The sequence below is a fragment of the Saxophila tyrrhenica genome (assembly GCF_035928015.1).
Source record: "Saxophila tyrrhenica strain CCFEE 5935 chromosome Unknown scaffold_5, whole genome shotgun sequence".
Lineage (NCBI taxonomy): Eukaryota > Fungi > Ascomycota > Dothideomycetes > Mycosphaerellales > Extremaceae > Saxophila > Saxophila tyrrhenica.
The window spans coordinates 963,294-978,221 of record NW_027041737.1 but is presented as its reverse complement, the minus strand read 5'-3'; the positions used below and the strand labels follow the sequence as shown (position 1 = coordinate 978,221).

Below are 14,928 nucleotides of genomic sequence, written 5' to 3'. Positions count from 1 at the left end.
GACCGCCAGCATGAGCATGCTTAATCGAGGACCTCCACCTTGCGTTTCTTCGGACTCGCTCCTCCATTACACTCCACTGACACTGCAAATGGTCCTTCCTGTGCAATCTCCGCTGCCACCATGCTTCCAACAGCTTCATCTGCAGGCCTCTTCTTACCGGTCCGCTCAAAAGTGGTGAGAACCTCTCCATTGCCTGCCGGGGTGGCCACTGTCTGTACATCACACACAGCTCCCGCCGTCGTCTCTTTCTGGACATGCATGATGTGGCTGGGCTCGTTAGGCGCAGGTCCGATCACCTGGCCATCTTTTACAACTGGAAAGGCAGCTAGGATGGTGTTGTCGATTGCACCCCACCACCTCGAGAACTTGGAATACCAGTCAACAGTTGCTGCCAAGCCAGTGTCGAATGTCACACGCTGAGTCCAACCCAGTCTCCGCAGCTTCGAGCCGTCCACTGCATATCGCCGGTCGTTGAACGGGCGGTCAGGAGTCCACTGGATCCAGGATTCCATGTTGGTGATACCAAACATGCCCAATAGCTTTGTAGCCAGCTCGAAGTTAGAGACTTCGTCCCGCGAGTCGACGTTGTAGATCTCACCCAGCACACCTTTGTGGAGTATTGTGTCGAATGCGTCGACTGCATCACCAGCGTACAGGTACCGTCTGGTGTGCTTGCCATCGCCGTGGATGAACAGCGGCATCTGCCGTCGAAGAAGGTTGGTGAACTTTGGTATTATCTTTTCAGGATACTACGAACAATCAGCATTTCTCTGCTCATTACTCAGAGATGCACTCACCTGATGCGGCCCATAGATGTTGTTCAAGCGAATGACGACGGCAGGTATCTTGAAGCTCTTCGCAAAAGCATTTACCATCATCTCCGCAGAAGCCTTCGTGGCCGCATATGGGTTTGTGGGCTTGAGCAGGCTGTGTTCTTTAAGATCTCCTTGTCCCGTCTCGACCTCTCCAAACACCTGACAGACGTTAGCACTTCTCGTGAATCTTGCGGACGAATTCGCTGACCTCGTCTGTAGAGATGTGGTAAAGCCGCCGCACCGTGTCGACCTTCCTCACACTCTCCAACAACACATGTGTCCCGAAATCGTTGTTCACATTGAAAGCATACGAATTGCCGAAGCTGTTGTCCACGTGCGTATGAGCTGCGAGGTGGAAGATGGTGTCGATCTGATACCGCTTGAGACACTCAACAACATCATCCTCGTTTGTCACATTTCCATGGACGAAACGGAAATTGGGCCGACTCTCAAGCATCCGAGCGTTATGGCGAGAACTGCAGTAATCGAGCTTGTCGAACGAAATCACCGTGTACGCTTCAGGATACTTCGTCACCAGGTGGCGAACGAGCCACGAGGCGATGAAACCTTCGCCGCCCGTCACCAGGATATTATGGACGTCTGGTAATGGAGGGAAAGATCCTTTGCCAGTGAGGATCGGTGCGTTGCGCCATAATCCATCGTCGGCGAAGAACCTGGACCCGAGACTGCGAGGCCCTACGTTGAGTGTCAGTCTTCCTTGTTCCAAAGAACCAGCTGTGGTGTCACCTTTCGTCCCGGGGTGGTATGCGTCTGCCCGCATGGTGCGTACCTCGACAACGCTCACACAGAGCTTCCACCGGAGAAGAAGTGAGCATGGAGACCATAAACTCGAGCAGATCGCAAGGGATGCTTAGAGTCTTTTCTGCTGGAATGCGCGCAGAATGTTCCTCTCGTGGAGATGTCATCGTCTGAACACCTCTCTCGACAAGCAAAGAAACAATGGCGACTGGGAGCTCTTCTAAAGAGGCTCTTGAGGAAAATGAAGACCACTATGTTGATGCCGAAGAGAAGGGTTTTCTCTCAGAGGAGTCTCATCCCTCAACGCCGCCCAAGGAGAGAACAAGTCTCGGTCCCAGATTCTGGCTCAGCGCCGGCATCAATACTGGCGCTACAGCTGCTATCGTAAGTGGACACTATCTGCACGCAAGCGACATGCTAACTTCACTCCCAGATCTTCGTAAACAAACACATCTTCGAAACGCAATCCCTCCGCCACGCCCAAGTCACCTTTGCCGCCTTCGTACGCCCGAACCCTCCGTACATCTAAGACATCGCTGACTCCCATACCCACAGCACTTCGCCGTAACATCCGCCCTTCTCTTCCTCGTCTCCCGCCCCAGCATCGCCATGTTTTCGCCCAAGCGCGTCCACATCCTCCGCATCCTGCCCCTGGCTCTGGGCATGATCTTCAACGTCGTCCTGCCCAACGCCTCCCTTGCTTACTCCAGCATCCAGTTCTACCAGATCATGCGGGTCCTGGTGACGCCTTGCGTGTGCGCGCTGAACTTTATGCTGCTGGGGCAGGCGACGCCAAGGGTTGCGGCTGCGACGTTGGTGCCGGTTTGTGTTGGGGTGGGGTTTATGAGTTATTTCGATACTGTGCCGACCGGGGGTGCGCAGACGAGAGGGACGACGCCGTTGGGTGTGGTGTTTGCTTTCGCGGGAGTGTTTGCTACGGCGGTGTATACGGTTTGGATCAAGAAGTATCATGCTGCGCTGGAGTGTACGAGCATGCAGTTGCTGCTGAACCAGGCGCAGGTCAGCGTGCTCGCGATGTTGTACATTGTCCCTTTCGCGGATGATGTGACGGTGTGGCACGATGTAGGAGGGTCGACCATTTTGCTGATACTCTTCGTGAGTACTCCTTCGACCACCCGATCAGAGACATACTGACGACAGTCAGAGCGGAGCATTGGCCTGTCTCATCACCGTCACCCAGTTCGTCATCATCCACGAAGCGGGACCCGTGAGCAGCACAGTGGTGGGCCACTTCAAAACCTGCCTCGTCATACTGCTGAGCTGGGTGTCTGGAAGAAAGACCTTCAGGGGTGGAAGTGTGGTTGGCATAGCTCTGGCGCTGGGCGGAATCATATCGTGAGTCTTCTGTCCTCATGATATCCAAGATGACCGCTAACGGCTCCCGAGATACTCCGTGATGATGCACAAGCTGTCGAAGCGATGAAACGGCAGGAGCGAGTGGACGGACGCTTTGCAGGTTACAGATATGCCAGATTACCCCTTGCTTCCTGCGCAACGCAGTCGGGTGGAGACGGAATGCGAGAGAACTATTTGTATCGTCAGCGCAATCTGATAACATTGCATCCCGCATACCACAACCAATCCACTGACTCAAATCGAAACCTACCTGTTACTGCCAGCCTATCCTATCCACAACGACATCGCCGCAGACCATACACCAACCAAGCAGCCTACCTGCGCAACTAGACCATTCCCATCTCACCACCAATCCCCCCCTAATGGCCAACCCCGAAACCTTCCTCATCTGGGGCGCCGGCGGCTGGATCGCGGACCTCCTAACCGCCCACCTCCGCGCCCACTCCCGCACCGTCCACGCCACCTCCGTCCGCCTGCAAAACATCCACCAAGTCGGCGCCGTGCTCGACGAAATCAAACCAACCTGCGTGATCAACTGCGCGGGCAAGACCGGACGTCCGAACGTCGACTGGTGCGAGGACCACAAGTTGGAGACTATCGAGAGTAATGTCATTGGTGCCCTGGTGTTGGCGGGGGAGTGTGCGAAGAGAGGGGTGCATTTGAGTGTGTTGGCTACTGGGTGTGAGGGTCAATCTTCATTTAACGTCGTGTTGAAAAAGTGGTGATGGTGACTGACGTACGCCCAGGTATATACTCATCCGAGTACTCACCCGACCGCAACACCCTCCTCTCCGCCCCTTTCACCGAGTCCGATCCACCAAACTTCTCCGGATCCTTCTACTCTCTCACCAAAGCCCACACCGAAGCCCTCCTACTCCACTACCCATCCACACTCATCCTGCGCCTCCGCATGCCCGTCTCCGACGACCTGCATGCCCGGTCTTTCGTCACGAAGATCAAATCATACGCCCACGTTGTTAATGTGCTGAATTCGCACAGCATCCTGCACGACCTCTTACCGCTGATCCCGCTGTTGGCGGAGCACAGAGAGACCGGGGTGCTGAACTTCACGAATCCAGGCGCAATAAGCCATAATGAGGTTCTGGAGCTGTATCGGGATATCGTGGAGCCGGGGTTCACGTGGCAGAACTTCTCGCTGGAGGAGCAGGCCAAGGTTATCAAAGCTGATAGGAGTAATTGTGGGTTAGACGCGGGAAGGTTGATCGGCTTGGTGGAGAAGTATCGGAAGGAGGGTTCCCAGGTGGAAGTGCCGGAGATTCGAGAGGCGTATCGGGGGTGCTTTGGACGGATGAAGGAGGAGATGCAGTCGAAAGCAGGTGCAGGAGTCGCTTGAGGTAACGAGGACCGGTGACGTCGGGGTTACATCTTCTTCTCTGATAGTAGAGATAGCCATGTACAGTTCTCCTCTCATTGGCTTCAGTCTGCTGCGTCTGCGGCTTCTTCTTCGGCTTCTTCAACTGCTGCTTCGTCCCTTGGCCTTTTACAGAGTTTTGCGATGCCGTAGAACATATCGTCGAGGGCCTTGTCGCTCACTGTCTCGGAGGTGGTGCCGTTCGCTTTGTCTAAGAGAGCTTGCGTATGTTTTGCTGCCCTGCTCGTAACGGAATGCACGTTTTGCTCGTCTCGCGTTATCCGGAGCTCGTATGCCTTCAGCCGCTGCTGATCCTGTGCTCGGGCATCGAAGGATACCACAACCATCGAACCCGTCGCAACGACCTCTAAAATTGTGTGGTCGAATCGTTCAAAGCTCCACCGTGGCTGTCGACCAGGCGCGCAATCCCGAAGCTCAGAGACAGGGCAATACGCAAGGACCGACATCTTCTCACAAGCCACGATAACCACGCCCTCAACGTTTCCGTCCAGATCAGCTGGCACGAGCCAGATGCCCGAGACAGCGATGGGGGGTGCCAGGCTGTCTCCTTGCGCCTGTCGAAAGCTGTCGCCAAAGGACTCGACCTTCCATCGTAGTGTAGAGCTCGGCCAGTCCCAAACCCCGATCCATTCGTCGCCACCACCACTCACTAGTAAGTTAGTCGACGGAATGGCGAGGATCTTGCTCACGAACTGCGTATGGCCAAGACAGTAACCTTCGATGATATGCGATTGTGGTGGTGCTCTGGAAAGGCGGATGTGCTCGTCTCGATCTGCGGTGATGATGTAGCCTCTCTCCTTGCCGTCAACATGACAGGATGCGTATGTCAAATCGGTGAGCATGGAGACGTGGCCGAGTAAGAGCTTGTGCTCGAATGCGAGGGGCTGCTTGGTCTTCGGGGTAAGGTTCTTCTGCTTCATCTGGGATTCCAAGGACTTGAGGTTGCGCTTGGTGTGGACAGTTTGGGTGGTGGCAGATGGCTTGAAAGAAGCCTTTGTTTCGTTTGAGGGAGTCATAGCTGGCGATTCTATGGTTGCTCGTTCTTGTGCTTCAGGTTGCAGTTCCGGGAGCAGAGGGAGACCGTAGACGTCGCCAAACTTGTCGCCACACAAGATTGTTGAATTGTCTGGCAGGACTTGGATGGCACATGGCCGCTTCGGCATAGCTCGTTGCGTCAGCTCGACAAGCTTCCCATCGTCATGAACTTCGAAGACCCGCACGTTCTTGTCGTCCGTCACAGCGACCGCATGGCGGCCGTCAGACGAGGAGGTGAGCTTGATGATATTCGGAGCACCCGTGGCTGATGATGCTGCTGTCTTCTGCTTCTTTGCTGGTGGCCCGTCGGCATCCTCTCCCGTGTCCGCAAGCTTTTCCTTGCCGGATGTCTCACCAGTCTCGCCGTTGGCGGTCCATGTCGAGGCTACTTCTCCGGTCGTCAAGCATATTGACGATAGCCTGGAGCCGCAGGCTGCTGCCAGGTATTCTCTCTCAGCGGTGGGAGGCTTGATCACCTGGAGGCATTGGAAGGGGTGGGTCATGTTGAGGTCTCATATGCCTTCGCATCGAATGAAGTCCAGACAAGAAAAGTTGTGGTGGCAGATACCTGCATAAATTAACTCCGCTAACACCGCCATGCTTCAGCCCTACGAGCACAACAACGTGCCAAGGCCGTGATTAACTGTGCTTTCTGTGGTCGTATCGCAACCAGACTTCGCATGTGATATCAACGGTATATGAGGATCCTAATGCGGATGTGTTCACTTGCCGAGAGTGGTTGTTGCGGCAAGGAAACGTGATGGAAGCAGGGGGAAGCAGGACGAAGTGCACGGACGTTTATTCCGGGACGCTTGACGCAGGTGAAGCCTTGTCAAAACTTCTGAGTTGAGGGCCATCATCCCCTCTCACACCTCTCCCGTCCACTCTACCACTCATACACCTTTGGACGACTTGACCTTACCAGTCGCTTCTTTGAGACCTCCTCAGCAGCACGGTGAGTACCCTCGAAAGGCTGGAGTGAGGCTGGCCGCTCTTCGGAGCTGCTTAGATAACGCCCTCTCACATGAGGCCACCCTTCCACGCGCTTCTGCAGGTTGACCATGCTGACATGGGCAGGCTCAAACTTGCCAGCACCTCAGCAAACTTCTCTCCGACGCAATCAAGAACTTGACATCTCCCAAACAAGGCTTGCGATCAACGACCACGGCAGCCTGGTATACCACATCTTCGCCCCTTCTCTACTCCGCTTTTAGCGACCCGCAAACATGGTGAAGGACACCAAGTTCTACGACGCGCTGGGCGTCTCACCCGACGCCAGCGAGGCACAGCTCAAGACCGCATACAAGAAGGGCGCACTGAAGCACCACCCCGACAAGAACGCACACAACCCAGACGCCGAGGAGAAGTTCAAGGAGATCTCAAAAGCCTACGAAACCCTAGCAGATCCTCAAAAACGCCAGCTATACGATCAGTATGGCGAAGAGGGTCTCGAGCAAGGCGGCATGGGCGGTGGCGGCATGAACGCTGAAGATCTCTTCTCGCAATTCTTCGGCGGCGGCGGCGGTATGGGAGGCATGGGTGGCTTCGGTGGCATGTTTGGCGGAGGCATGAGGGACACCGGTCCCAAGAAGGCGAGGACGATCCACCACGTGCACAAGGTCTCTCTTGAGGATATTTACCGCGGCAAGGTTTCGAAGCTGGCGCTGCAGAAGAGCGTCATCTGCCCCAAGTGCGACGGCCGCGGCGGCAAGGAGGGCGCGATGAAAACTTGCACAGGCTGTAACGGTCAGGGTATGAAGACGATGATGCGCCAGATGGGTCCCATGATCCAGCGATTTCAGACTGTGTGCCCCGACTGCAATGGCGAGGGTGAGAGCATCCGTGAGAAGGACAAGTGCAAGCAGTGCAACGCGAAGAAGACGATCATTGAGCGAAAAGTGCTGCATGTGCACGTCGACCGAGGTGTCCAAAGCGGGACGAAACTCGACTTCAGAGGCGAGGGTGACCAGATGCCGGGAGTTCAGCCGGGTGACGTGCAGTTTGAGATCGAGCAGAAGCCACACGAGAGATTCCAGCGCAAGGGTGACGACCTGTTCTTCCATGCCGAGATCGACCTCCTGACTGCCCTGGCTGGCGGCGCAATCTACATTGAGCATCTGGACGAACGATGGCTGACAGTCGACGTCATGCCCGGAGAAGTGATCTCACCAGGTAAGCTACCATTTCCAACTTCAATGACCACGCAGTTGCTAACAAACCGCCAGGCGAGGTTAAAGTCATCCGCGGCCAAGGCATGCCATCTTACCGCCACCACGACTTCGGCAACCTCTACGTGCAATTCGACGTCAAGTTCCCAGAAGCCATCAGCGGCCCACCAGGCGAAGACGGCTACCCCACCTCGATGACAGCGCAGCAGATCAAGGCTCTCGAGAGCGTACTGCCGCCACGGAAACCACAAGCGATCCCACCGCCAGATGCGATGACCGAGGACTACGCCCTCGAGAAGGTCGACCCGATGTCAGAAGGTCAAAGAGCGTCGAAGATGCACATGGATGAGGATGAGGATGAGATGGGCGGCGGCGAACGGGTGCAGTGCGCGAGTCAGTAAGAGGAAGACGATGAAGTAGGGAGGTTGAGCGCATTCGGGGCCTCCAACGACAACAGCTGGGCCTGAAGGACGCACAAGGAGCGGATGCCCGTTGACCGGCGTCCAATGTTCTGCGCTTTTAGTGCGGCCGTGATGATTTACATGGATAGAGCATCGTGCATCTGCACGATATCATGAGCATTGCTGTGTAGCAACTGGCGTTCGGTAGCGTGGCGAGGAGGCAGATTGTGACCTCTTGCTTAATGGCTCTTGTTTACATGCTAGAGTGGATCGAGCGTATGTCTATGAAAGTTCTTACACATGCCTTGTTATCAAATCCCACAAGTTGGTTGTGCTATGATGAAGCTTTCTCACACCTGCCTAATTTGGCATATCCACCGCATCAGATGAATGTAAACACACAACGGAATCAAAAAACATGCCATCCTTCGAGAGACAGCGACGGCAATGGCCACACCTCGTGACGATATACACTCATACTCCCTGACATCCGATGACTCTCAGCAGACCATCAATGCTGCTCTCAACATTTTGAGACCACACATCCCCGTCTCCCTTCCTTTATACCGACGACTTCAGTTTGGCCGCTTCTTCGATGCCACAGCCTTACTCACCAACCTCAACCTGGACGGACAACCGAATAGCGCTCCCAACGGCACACCCAACCGCATTACCGGCAAGCAAGAACACAATCCTCAAAACGACCCCTGGCTCCTCGCCTTCGTGGACCGCTCATGCCGCCCCGAAACCGAAGTCTGGCTCTCCGCCTCCTGGGACTCCCAACCCTCACCCCCCATGCCGGACCAAGAACCCGCCATCGACGCCCTCATGACCTCCCTCCTCCAAACCCTGGCATCCCTCCTCATCCCTCCCTCCATCCACGCCCCCGCAGAGGCCCCCGCCAACGGCACGAAAGACAGCGTCGGCCTCACGCACTCCGACTACGCCACCCACGCCTCGGATCCGCGGATAATGCTCTGGGGCGCCATCCACGCTTACACCGTCCCCGTCCTTACGAGATTGGGACACTTGCCGAGGAGGTTCGAGACGAGCGTGATGCCGAATCATTGCTTTATCTTCGACGTTCCCACATTACCAGCATACGAGAAGCGTTCGCTAACCCCGGGGCTGAGATGGGGAAAGTTGGGGCGACAGCACTTCCCGCTTGTGAGATCAAGGACGCAGATTCCGAGGCAGGATAGGACGTTAGCTGTTCTGCCTAACTTGGCGATCTTTGAGGGGGATGTGCCGGTGGCGTGGGCGTTCATTGGGCTCGATGCTAGTCTCTCGACTTTACATGTCGAGGAACCTTATAGGGGGCAAGGGTTGGCGAAGGCGCTGACGACGAAGTTGTTTCGGGAGGAGATGGGGCGGTTTTGGAAGGATGGCGGGGAGAATCTGGCGCATGGGTATGTGATTGATGGGAACAAGCAGAGTGAGGGGATGTGTAGGAGTTTGGGCGGGAAGAGTGGGTGGTGGGTTTATTGGCTGAGAGTGGAGTTGGGGGAGGGACAGAGCTGATGCATGCAGAAGGCCTGTTGAGTAGTGTTGGCGATGCTGCGACGATCTAGAGTTAGACAGACGTAGAGGGTGATAAATGGCCACACATGCACGAGAACGAGAACTTTGGGATTGCGAGCAGAGGCTTCCATTGGAAAGGACTGCTACACTAGGGATGCATGTGACAGTCGCAGATCTTGATGGTTGCAGAAGCACAAGGTTTGACATTTCTGACTCTGTCTAGGCCTTGCCGCTATGCTGAAGTCCGCACCCACGCTTAGTCGAAGAGACCGAAGCCCATGTCCTCATCCGACGCCTCCTCTTCCTCTTCCTTCTCAGCCTCCTTCGCCGGCGCAGCAGCCTCAGTCGCACCACCGGCGGCAGCGACTGGCGCAGCCGAAGCGTAGGCGTCGGGGTTGGCGACACGGTCCTTCAGCTCATGAATCGCCTCCCACTCGTACTCCGTCTCAAGCGCCACAGAGATCATGTTCTTGTAGCTGTTGACGACGCTGTGCATCACACTTGGAAGAGTAGGGAAGTTCATGGCGAGCGAGATGGAGGCGATCGTGGTGATGGCGGAGGAGAAGGCCTTGAGCAGCTGGGACTCCTCGATGTCGAGCACGCTGGAGTCGAAAGTCTGTCCCTGGTCGTAGATTTGGGCGATTCCCATACCGTACGTGAAGGGCGAGATGTTGAGCATGTTCAGGAGGGTGGCTTCGGACGCACCGACCTTGCTGCCGGCCTGGACGAGCTTCAGATCCGACGTGATTTCGATGGTACCACGCGCGATCTTGGTCGGGACACCGAGAGCCTGGAAGAAAGAGGTCTTGCCGGGTTCCATACCAGTGTTTCCGGCCGGCACGAACACATCAGCTGGGGCGACGGCACCAGCACGGGCTGGAGCAGCGACACGGTTGGCAAGAATCTTGTCGCGGGACTGCTTCAGGTCGGCATTGGTGAAGACGAAGCCGACATTGCCGCGGACGTGTGGGAGGAGGCGCTCGTACTCGGGGTAGTCGTTGATGAAACCCTTGAGGGCACGGCGGACCTGTGTGGTATACCCATTAGCCCTTTGTCCCTTTCGCTTGTGGATTCGTTCTCTTCATACCATCGTGTTCTTGCCCATCAGCACGACGCCCTCGCCGCGCAGGGACTGGCGGATCTCGTGCATCTGCTGCGACGAGACATTGTCGACGGTGACGATGAAGACGCTGTGGTACTCCTCGAGGAGGCCCTTCAGCTTGTCGAAGTAGCTGGCCTTGGATGCAGTTTTGCCCCCCATAGCGTCTGAGCGGTATAGGGTCCGGTGATGTGGTTTAAGGCTGACTTTGGTGTGGATTGGGTGTTCAAGAAGTCGTTGCGCTGAAGTGGTACACGTTGGAGTTGCGATTTTGCTGGCGTCTTTGTGGGCGGCAGGTTGGCCGAGGCCGAAGTCTTGGCGTTCTTCCTCCTGACTGGGTTGAGGCTCACTTCACTTGCTCGTCTTCTTCACCTTCGTCAACACTGCTCTCAAAGATTTCACAAAGCCAAGGGCAAGAGTAACTCATGTGCTTGTCATCAACGACCAGCAGACCATCTAGGAATGTGAGCTACGGCTCATCTCGAGAACTACCCCCGCCCGCTATACAGGGAGGAAGACCGATGCCGGTAGCTGTTTCTCCAATATCTCTTCCCTTCACACCCTTTCCTAGACAAAGCTTCCTATAATACCAAGAAAGACTTCTCACTATAGCCCTCGCGCTATCGACTGTAGCACTCCTAGCAATAATGCCTGTCAGCGCCATCGATTCCTTTCTCTTCAAGAATCTCTTCGGCACCGAGCAGATACGAGCCATCTTTGACGACAAAGCATACATCCAGCGATGCGTCGATGTGGAAGTAGCTCTGGCAAAGGCACAAGCCTCGCTCGGGGTCATCCCCGAGCACATTAGCCAGCAGATCGCAGCCGCGTGCAGTGATATCAAACTGGACTACGACCGACTCTCGGACGAGACAGAAATCGTCGGCTACCCCATCCTCCCCCTGGTTCGGCAAATCTCCACCGCCTGTAGCGAGGAAGCGGGGAAGTATGTTCACTGGGGCGCCACCACCCAAGATATCCAGGACACGGCTTCTGTCCTCCAGATGCGAGATGGCCTGCTTGTCGTGGAGGAAGTGTTGGAAAGCCTCATCTCCACCCTGACCTCCCTGTCCTCGAAATACAAAGACACTCCCATGGCCGGCCGCACCCACCTGCAACACGCCCTCCCCGTAACATTCGGCTATAAAACCGCCATCTACCTCTCCAGCCTCCAGCGGCACCTCGACCGCCTACACCAACTCCGCCCCCGCTGCCTCCTCGTCCAGTTCGGCGGCGCAGCAGGCACTCTCGCCTCCCTAGGCTCAGAAACCGATATCGGACTCCGCGTCCGCAAAGCCACGGCTTCCAACCTCAATCTCCACGACCCGAGCATAACCTGGCACAGCGCCCGCGACGGCGTAGCAGAAATCATCAATTTCCTCGCCCTCGTAGGCGGCACATTAGGAAAGATAGCCATGGATCTAATGATCATGTCGTCGAACGAATTAAACGAAGTCAGCGAGCCCTTCGTCCCACACCGCGGCGCCAGTTCCACGATGCCGCAGAAGCGAAACCCCATCTCTTCGGAAGTCATACTCGCGGCATCCAAAATCCTCCGCGCGAACGCTGGGTTGTGTTTAGACGCGATGATAACGGATTTCGAGCGGGCGAGCGGGCCGTGGCATCTCGAATGGGTCGCTGTGCCGGAGTCGTTCGTGGTAGCGGTCGGAGCGCTACGGCAGACTGATTTTGCGTTGGGCGGTTTGGTGGTGAATACGGGCGCGATGAGGGAGAATCTGGATTCGACTATGGGGTTGATTGTGGCGGAGGCGGTGATGATGGAGTTGGCGAGGGTGGTGGGGAGGCAGAGGGCGCATGATGTGGTCTATGAGGCTTGTAGGGATGTGATCGAAGGGGAGAGGGGAGCGACGTTGTTTGAGGTTTTGGTGGGGAAGGAGGAGGTTACGGCGGCGATTGAGATGGAGAAGCTGAAGAGCTTGTGTGAGCCGGCGAACTATCTGGGTGCTGCTACGAGGATGGTTGATGATGTGCTTGCTGTGAGACAGTGACGAGCGGTTGAACTAGTATGCCAGCAGAGGTCGACACGCAGCATCCGAAACCGTCCGCCAGCGCTAAGCCACGAGCGAAATTCAAACACGCAGATCAAGGGGTGCAGGGTATCTTCACTCCAGCAACCACTCCTCCCTCCAGAAGTCAACAATATTCTGGCAGTCCTGCTCGCCCACCAGGTCCCGCAGCCGCTTCAGTCTGTCCATGGAACCGCCCTGCACGAACTGGCTACTCAACCCATTGCTCGACTCCCACGCTCCACTCATCTGTGACGACATCCCCGGCACCAGTGGCGAGCTCGACTCCTGCTCAGCCGCGACCGCCGTGCACGCCGTCGCAAGATCTCTCAAATCTCTGAACAGATCCGAGAGCACAAAAGCGGTATGCTGCGCCATGGGCGGATTGGCGGTGCAAAGCTGCAGAAGCTCGAAGGTCGTCGCTGCTGGTTTTGGCTTCAACGGTGACCGGCTGAGGTTCGCCATGTGGCGCTTCAGCAAAGCAGGGAGAGCTTCAAGGTTGCTCAGTGGTAAGGTCGGTATGTGCGGGATGGAGTCGTCGCTGAGCATTTCGGCTTGAATTTTGGCGTACGCGTGTACGCCTTCGAGGTTCGTGTTGCCGGATTTGGTACCGGGGGCGAAGTACTTTGCGGACACGAAATTCGAAGTCTGCGGTGGATTCAGGAGGAAGGTGATGGCGACGTCTTCGCCGCCGGTCAGGGAGGCGAAGTGGGCTATGCGTTCGAATGTCGCAGTGAGCTTGGTTTCGTCGATGGCCGAAGGTGCGAGCAGGAGTACCCGGAGGCGACGTGATGAAGTCGTGTTCCTACCGCGTGGATCCGTTGTTGAGCCGAAGGGGATCTCGAGGTCGTGCGTGACGATGTTGTTTTCTAGTCTCATCAGCGGAGTGCATGCTGAAGTTCTTTTGTAGACGTACCGCGGAGATCCAGATCTGACTGAAGACTGTGTATACCTGGCGCAAACGACGAGCGTCTGCGGAGCGATGTCGCGAACATGCTGCGGGTGGAGAGGCTGTACGCAGTGAGTTGTGGTGAAGGTGAGGGAAGAGGTGAGGTGAGGCGAGGCGAGGTCTGAAGCTGGGTCGTGCCTGCCATCTTTGAGTCTAGGATCCTCGATATGTACAGTCCTTCGCTATGCTATGTAAATGCTGTTCAATCCGTGGGGTATCATATGTATACAACAGAATGGAGTTACAAGATGCCCGTCATCTCTCTTTCTTTGTAGCTGTCACAGAATCGACGCGTGCTGGTGCAGGCGCGGCAGTCCCTTTCGCATCGCCGTCTCCTGACGCCTTCGCTACAGCGGCCTTCGATGCTTGCGAGTCCACCTTGATAGCCTGCGATGAAGACCCAGGAACATTGCCAGGAATTTTCCCTCCTTGGGCGTGCTCCACCTCCCCAGGTATGCCCTCGTCGTCCTCATCATCAGGCAGATCTGGATCAGTTCTCCTCCACCAACCAGCCGGGTTGTACCACGAAGTCTTGTTCCTGGCTTCTCTCGACTTCTTGATCTTCTCGTTCAACGCCTCCAGCTCAGGCAGGTGATGTTGCTTTTGCAATGTCTCCACCTGCGCTTCAAGGGCATCTAGCCGCTCTTCGACTTCATCCCGCCGTTGACTCCTGTTCCTACTGTTCCTGTAGTTCTCCAGAAGCAGCAGCGTGACCGCGACCCCAAAGATGAAGGTCTCGGAAAAGAAGTTGGCGCCCAACTCTATCGCACGCGCGTCGCTCAACGGTCGGATCTTGATCTTCTGTGCCTTCTCTTTCTCCTTTTTGGGCTCCTTGTCTGCCCGATCCTTCTCGTCCCGTGCTTGCTGCTCGTCGTACTTCTTCTGCTCGTCGGCTGTCCTCACCGTGGGCGTTTCTGCTTTCTTCTTCTTCTCTTCTGCGGCTCTCTGTTCGCGATCGTGCATCCGTTGTTGCGCCTCTGGATCGTGCAGGAGTCCGAGTCGTAGTCGCATGTCAATGCGATGCACCCTTTGCGCCGACCCAATGGCAAACCGGCGAAAGCCTTCATGTTCTTTGGCTTGACGCTTGATGTAGTTCTACAGACGCCTTGTCAGTATACTTAATCACCAGTGCGAGCCAAAACCGACATGAAACCTACACCTATGGGCTTTGCTACAGTCCGAATCCCCAGCGACAGGAGCTTGAATGTGAGAGACATGTTCCAATTAGTGTTGCGGCCAGAGGTCGGCACCTCTTAGACCGGGTTTTAGTTGTTCAAGTCATGTTGTCTGTCAAGAGCAATGCGTCTGTTGACATTGTCTTCCGAGTATTTCCACAGGTCCCTCTCGGGCTCAACGATGCCTGCAACGCCCGAGCTGCGCTGAG

General features: G+C 56.0%; 10 protein-coding genes across 10 annotated transcripts; 5 read left to right on the top strand and 5 right to left on the bottom strand.

Moving 5' to 3' along the window:
• Positions 1 to 20: 20 nt before the first annotated feature.
• LTR77_003781 (uncharacterized protein) lies at positions 21 to 1,596 on the bottom strand (the record flags this gene model as incomplete). The annotated part of the gene is made up of 3 exons (XM_064801036.1): positions 21 to 749; positions 798 to 974; positions 1,024 to 1,596. The coding sequence occupies 3 exons, from the start codon at positions 1,594 to 1,596 to the stop codon at positions 21 to 23; spliced, it is 1,479 nt and encodes a 492-aa protein (XP_064660987.1).
• A 179-nt stretch (positions 1,597 to 1,775) lies between these two features.
• Positions 1,776 to 2,729, top strand: LTR77_003780 (uncharacterized protein; the record flags this gene model as incomplete). Its single annotated transcript, XM_064801035.1, has 3 exons — positions 1,776 to 1,958; positions 2,008 to 2,076; positions 2,130 to 2,729. The coding sequence occupies 3 exons, from the start codon at positions 1,776 to 1,778 to the stop codon at positions 2,727 to 2,729; spliced, it is 852 nt and encodes a 283-aa protein (XP_064660986.1).
• Positions 2,730 to 3,313: 584 nt separating this feature from the next.
• Positions 3,314 to 4,305, top strand: LTR77_003779 (uncharacterized protein; the record flags this gene model as incomplete). The annotated part of the gene is made up of 2 exons (XM_064801034.1): positions 3,314 to 3,632; positions 3,698 to 4,305. The coding sequence occupies 2 exons, from the start codon at positions 3,314 to 3,316 to the stop codon at positions 4,303 to 4,305; spliced, it is 927 nt and encodes a 308-aa protein (XP_064660985.1).
• Positions 4,306 to 4,388: 83 nt separating this feature from the next.
• On the bottom strand, positions 4,389 to 6,442 carry TRM82 (tRNA (guanine-N(7)-)-methyltransferase non-catalytic subunit trm82; the record flags this gene model as incomplete). The annotated part of the gene is made up of 2 exons (XM_064801033.1): positions 4,389 to 5,855; positions 6,302 to 6,442. 2 exons carry the CDS (start codon positions 6,440 to 6,442, stop codon positions 4,389 to 4,391), a joined length of 1,608 nt encoding a protein of 535 aa, XP_064660984.1.
• Positions 6,443 to 6,605: 163 nt separating this feature from the next.
• YDJ1 (Type I HSP40 co-chaperone) lies at positions 6,606 to 7,948 on the top strand (the record flags this gene model as incomplete). Its single annotated transcript, XM_064801032.1, has 2 exons — positions 6,606 to 7,551; positions 7,605 to 7,948. The coding sequence occupies 2 exons, from the start codon at positions 6,606 to 6,608 to the stop codon at positions 7,946 to 7,948; spliced, it is 1,290 nt and encodes a 429-aa protein (XP_064660983.1).
• Positions 7,949 to 8,395: 447 nt separating this feature from the next.
• LTR77_003776 (uncharacterized protein) lies at positions 8,396 to 9,469 on the top strand (the record flags this gene model as incomplete). The annotated part of the gene is made up of 1 exon (XM_064801031.1): positions 8,396 to 9,469. One exon carries the CDS (start codon positions 8,396 to 8,398, stop codon positions 9,467 to 9,469), a length of 1,074 nt encoding a protein of 357 aa, XP_064660982.1.
• Positions 9,470 to 9,725: 256 nt separating this feature from the next.
• RPP0 (ribosomal protein P0 (A0) (L10E)) lies at positions 9,726 to 10,730 on the bottom strand (the record flags this gene model as incomplete). The annotated part of the gene is made up of 2 exons (XM_064801030.1): positions 9,726 to 10,496; positions 10,557 to 10,730. 2 exons carry the CDS (start codon positions 10,728 to 10,730, stop codon positions 9,726 to 9,728), a joined length of 945 nt encoding a protein of 314 aa, XP_064660981.1.
• Positions 10,731 to 11,215: 485 nt separating this feature from the next.
• On the top strand, positions 11,216 to 12,577 carry LTR77_003774 (uncharacterized protein; the record flags this gene model as incomplete). Its single annotated transcript, XM_064801029.1, has 1 exon — positions 11,216 to 12,577. One exon carries the CDS (start codon positions 11,216 to 11,218, stop codon positions 12,575 to 12,577), a length of 1,362 nt encoding a protein of 453 aa, XP_064660980.1.
• Positions 12,578 to 12,691: 114 nt separating this feature from the next.
• Positions 12,692 to 13,590, bottom strand: LTR77_003773 (uncharacterized protein; the record flags this gene model as incomplete). Its single annotated transcript, XM_064801028.1, has 2 exons — positions 12,692 to 13,464; positions 13,512 to 13,590. The coding sequence occupies 2 exons, from the start codon at positions 13,588 to 13,590 to the stop codon at positions 12,692 to 12,694; spliced, it is 852 nt and encodes a 283-aa protein (XP_064660979.1).
• Positions 13,591 to 13,799: 209 nt separating this feature from the next.
• LTR77_003772 (uncharacterized protein) lies at positions 13,800 to 14,761 on the bottom strand (the record flags this gene model as incomplete). The annotated part of the gene is made up of 2 exons (XM_064801027.1): positions 13,800 to 14,639; positions 14,702 to 14,761. The coding sequence occupies 2 exons, from the start codon at positions 14,759 to 14,761 to the stop codon at positions 13,800 to 13,802; spliced, it is 900 nt and encodes a 299-aa protein (XP_064660978.1).
• Between the last annotated feature and the right edge of the window lie 167 nt (positions 14,762 to 14,928).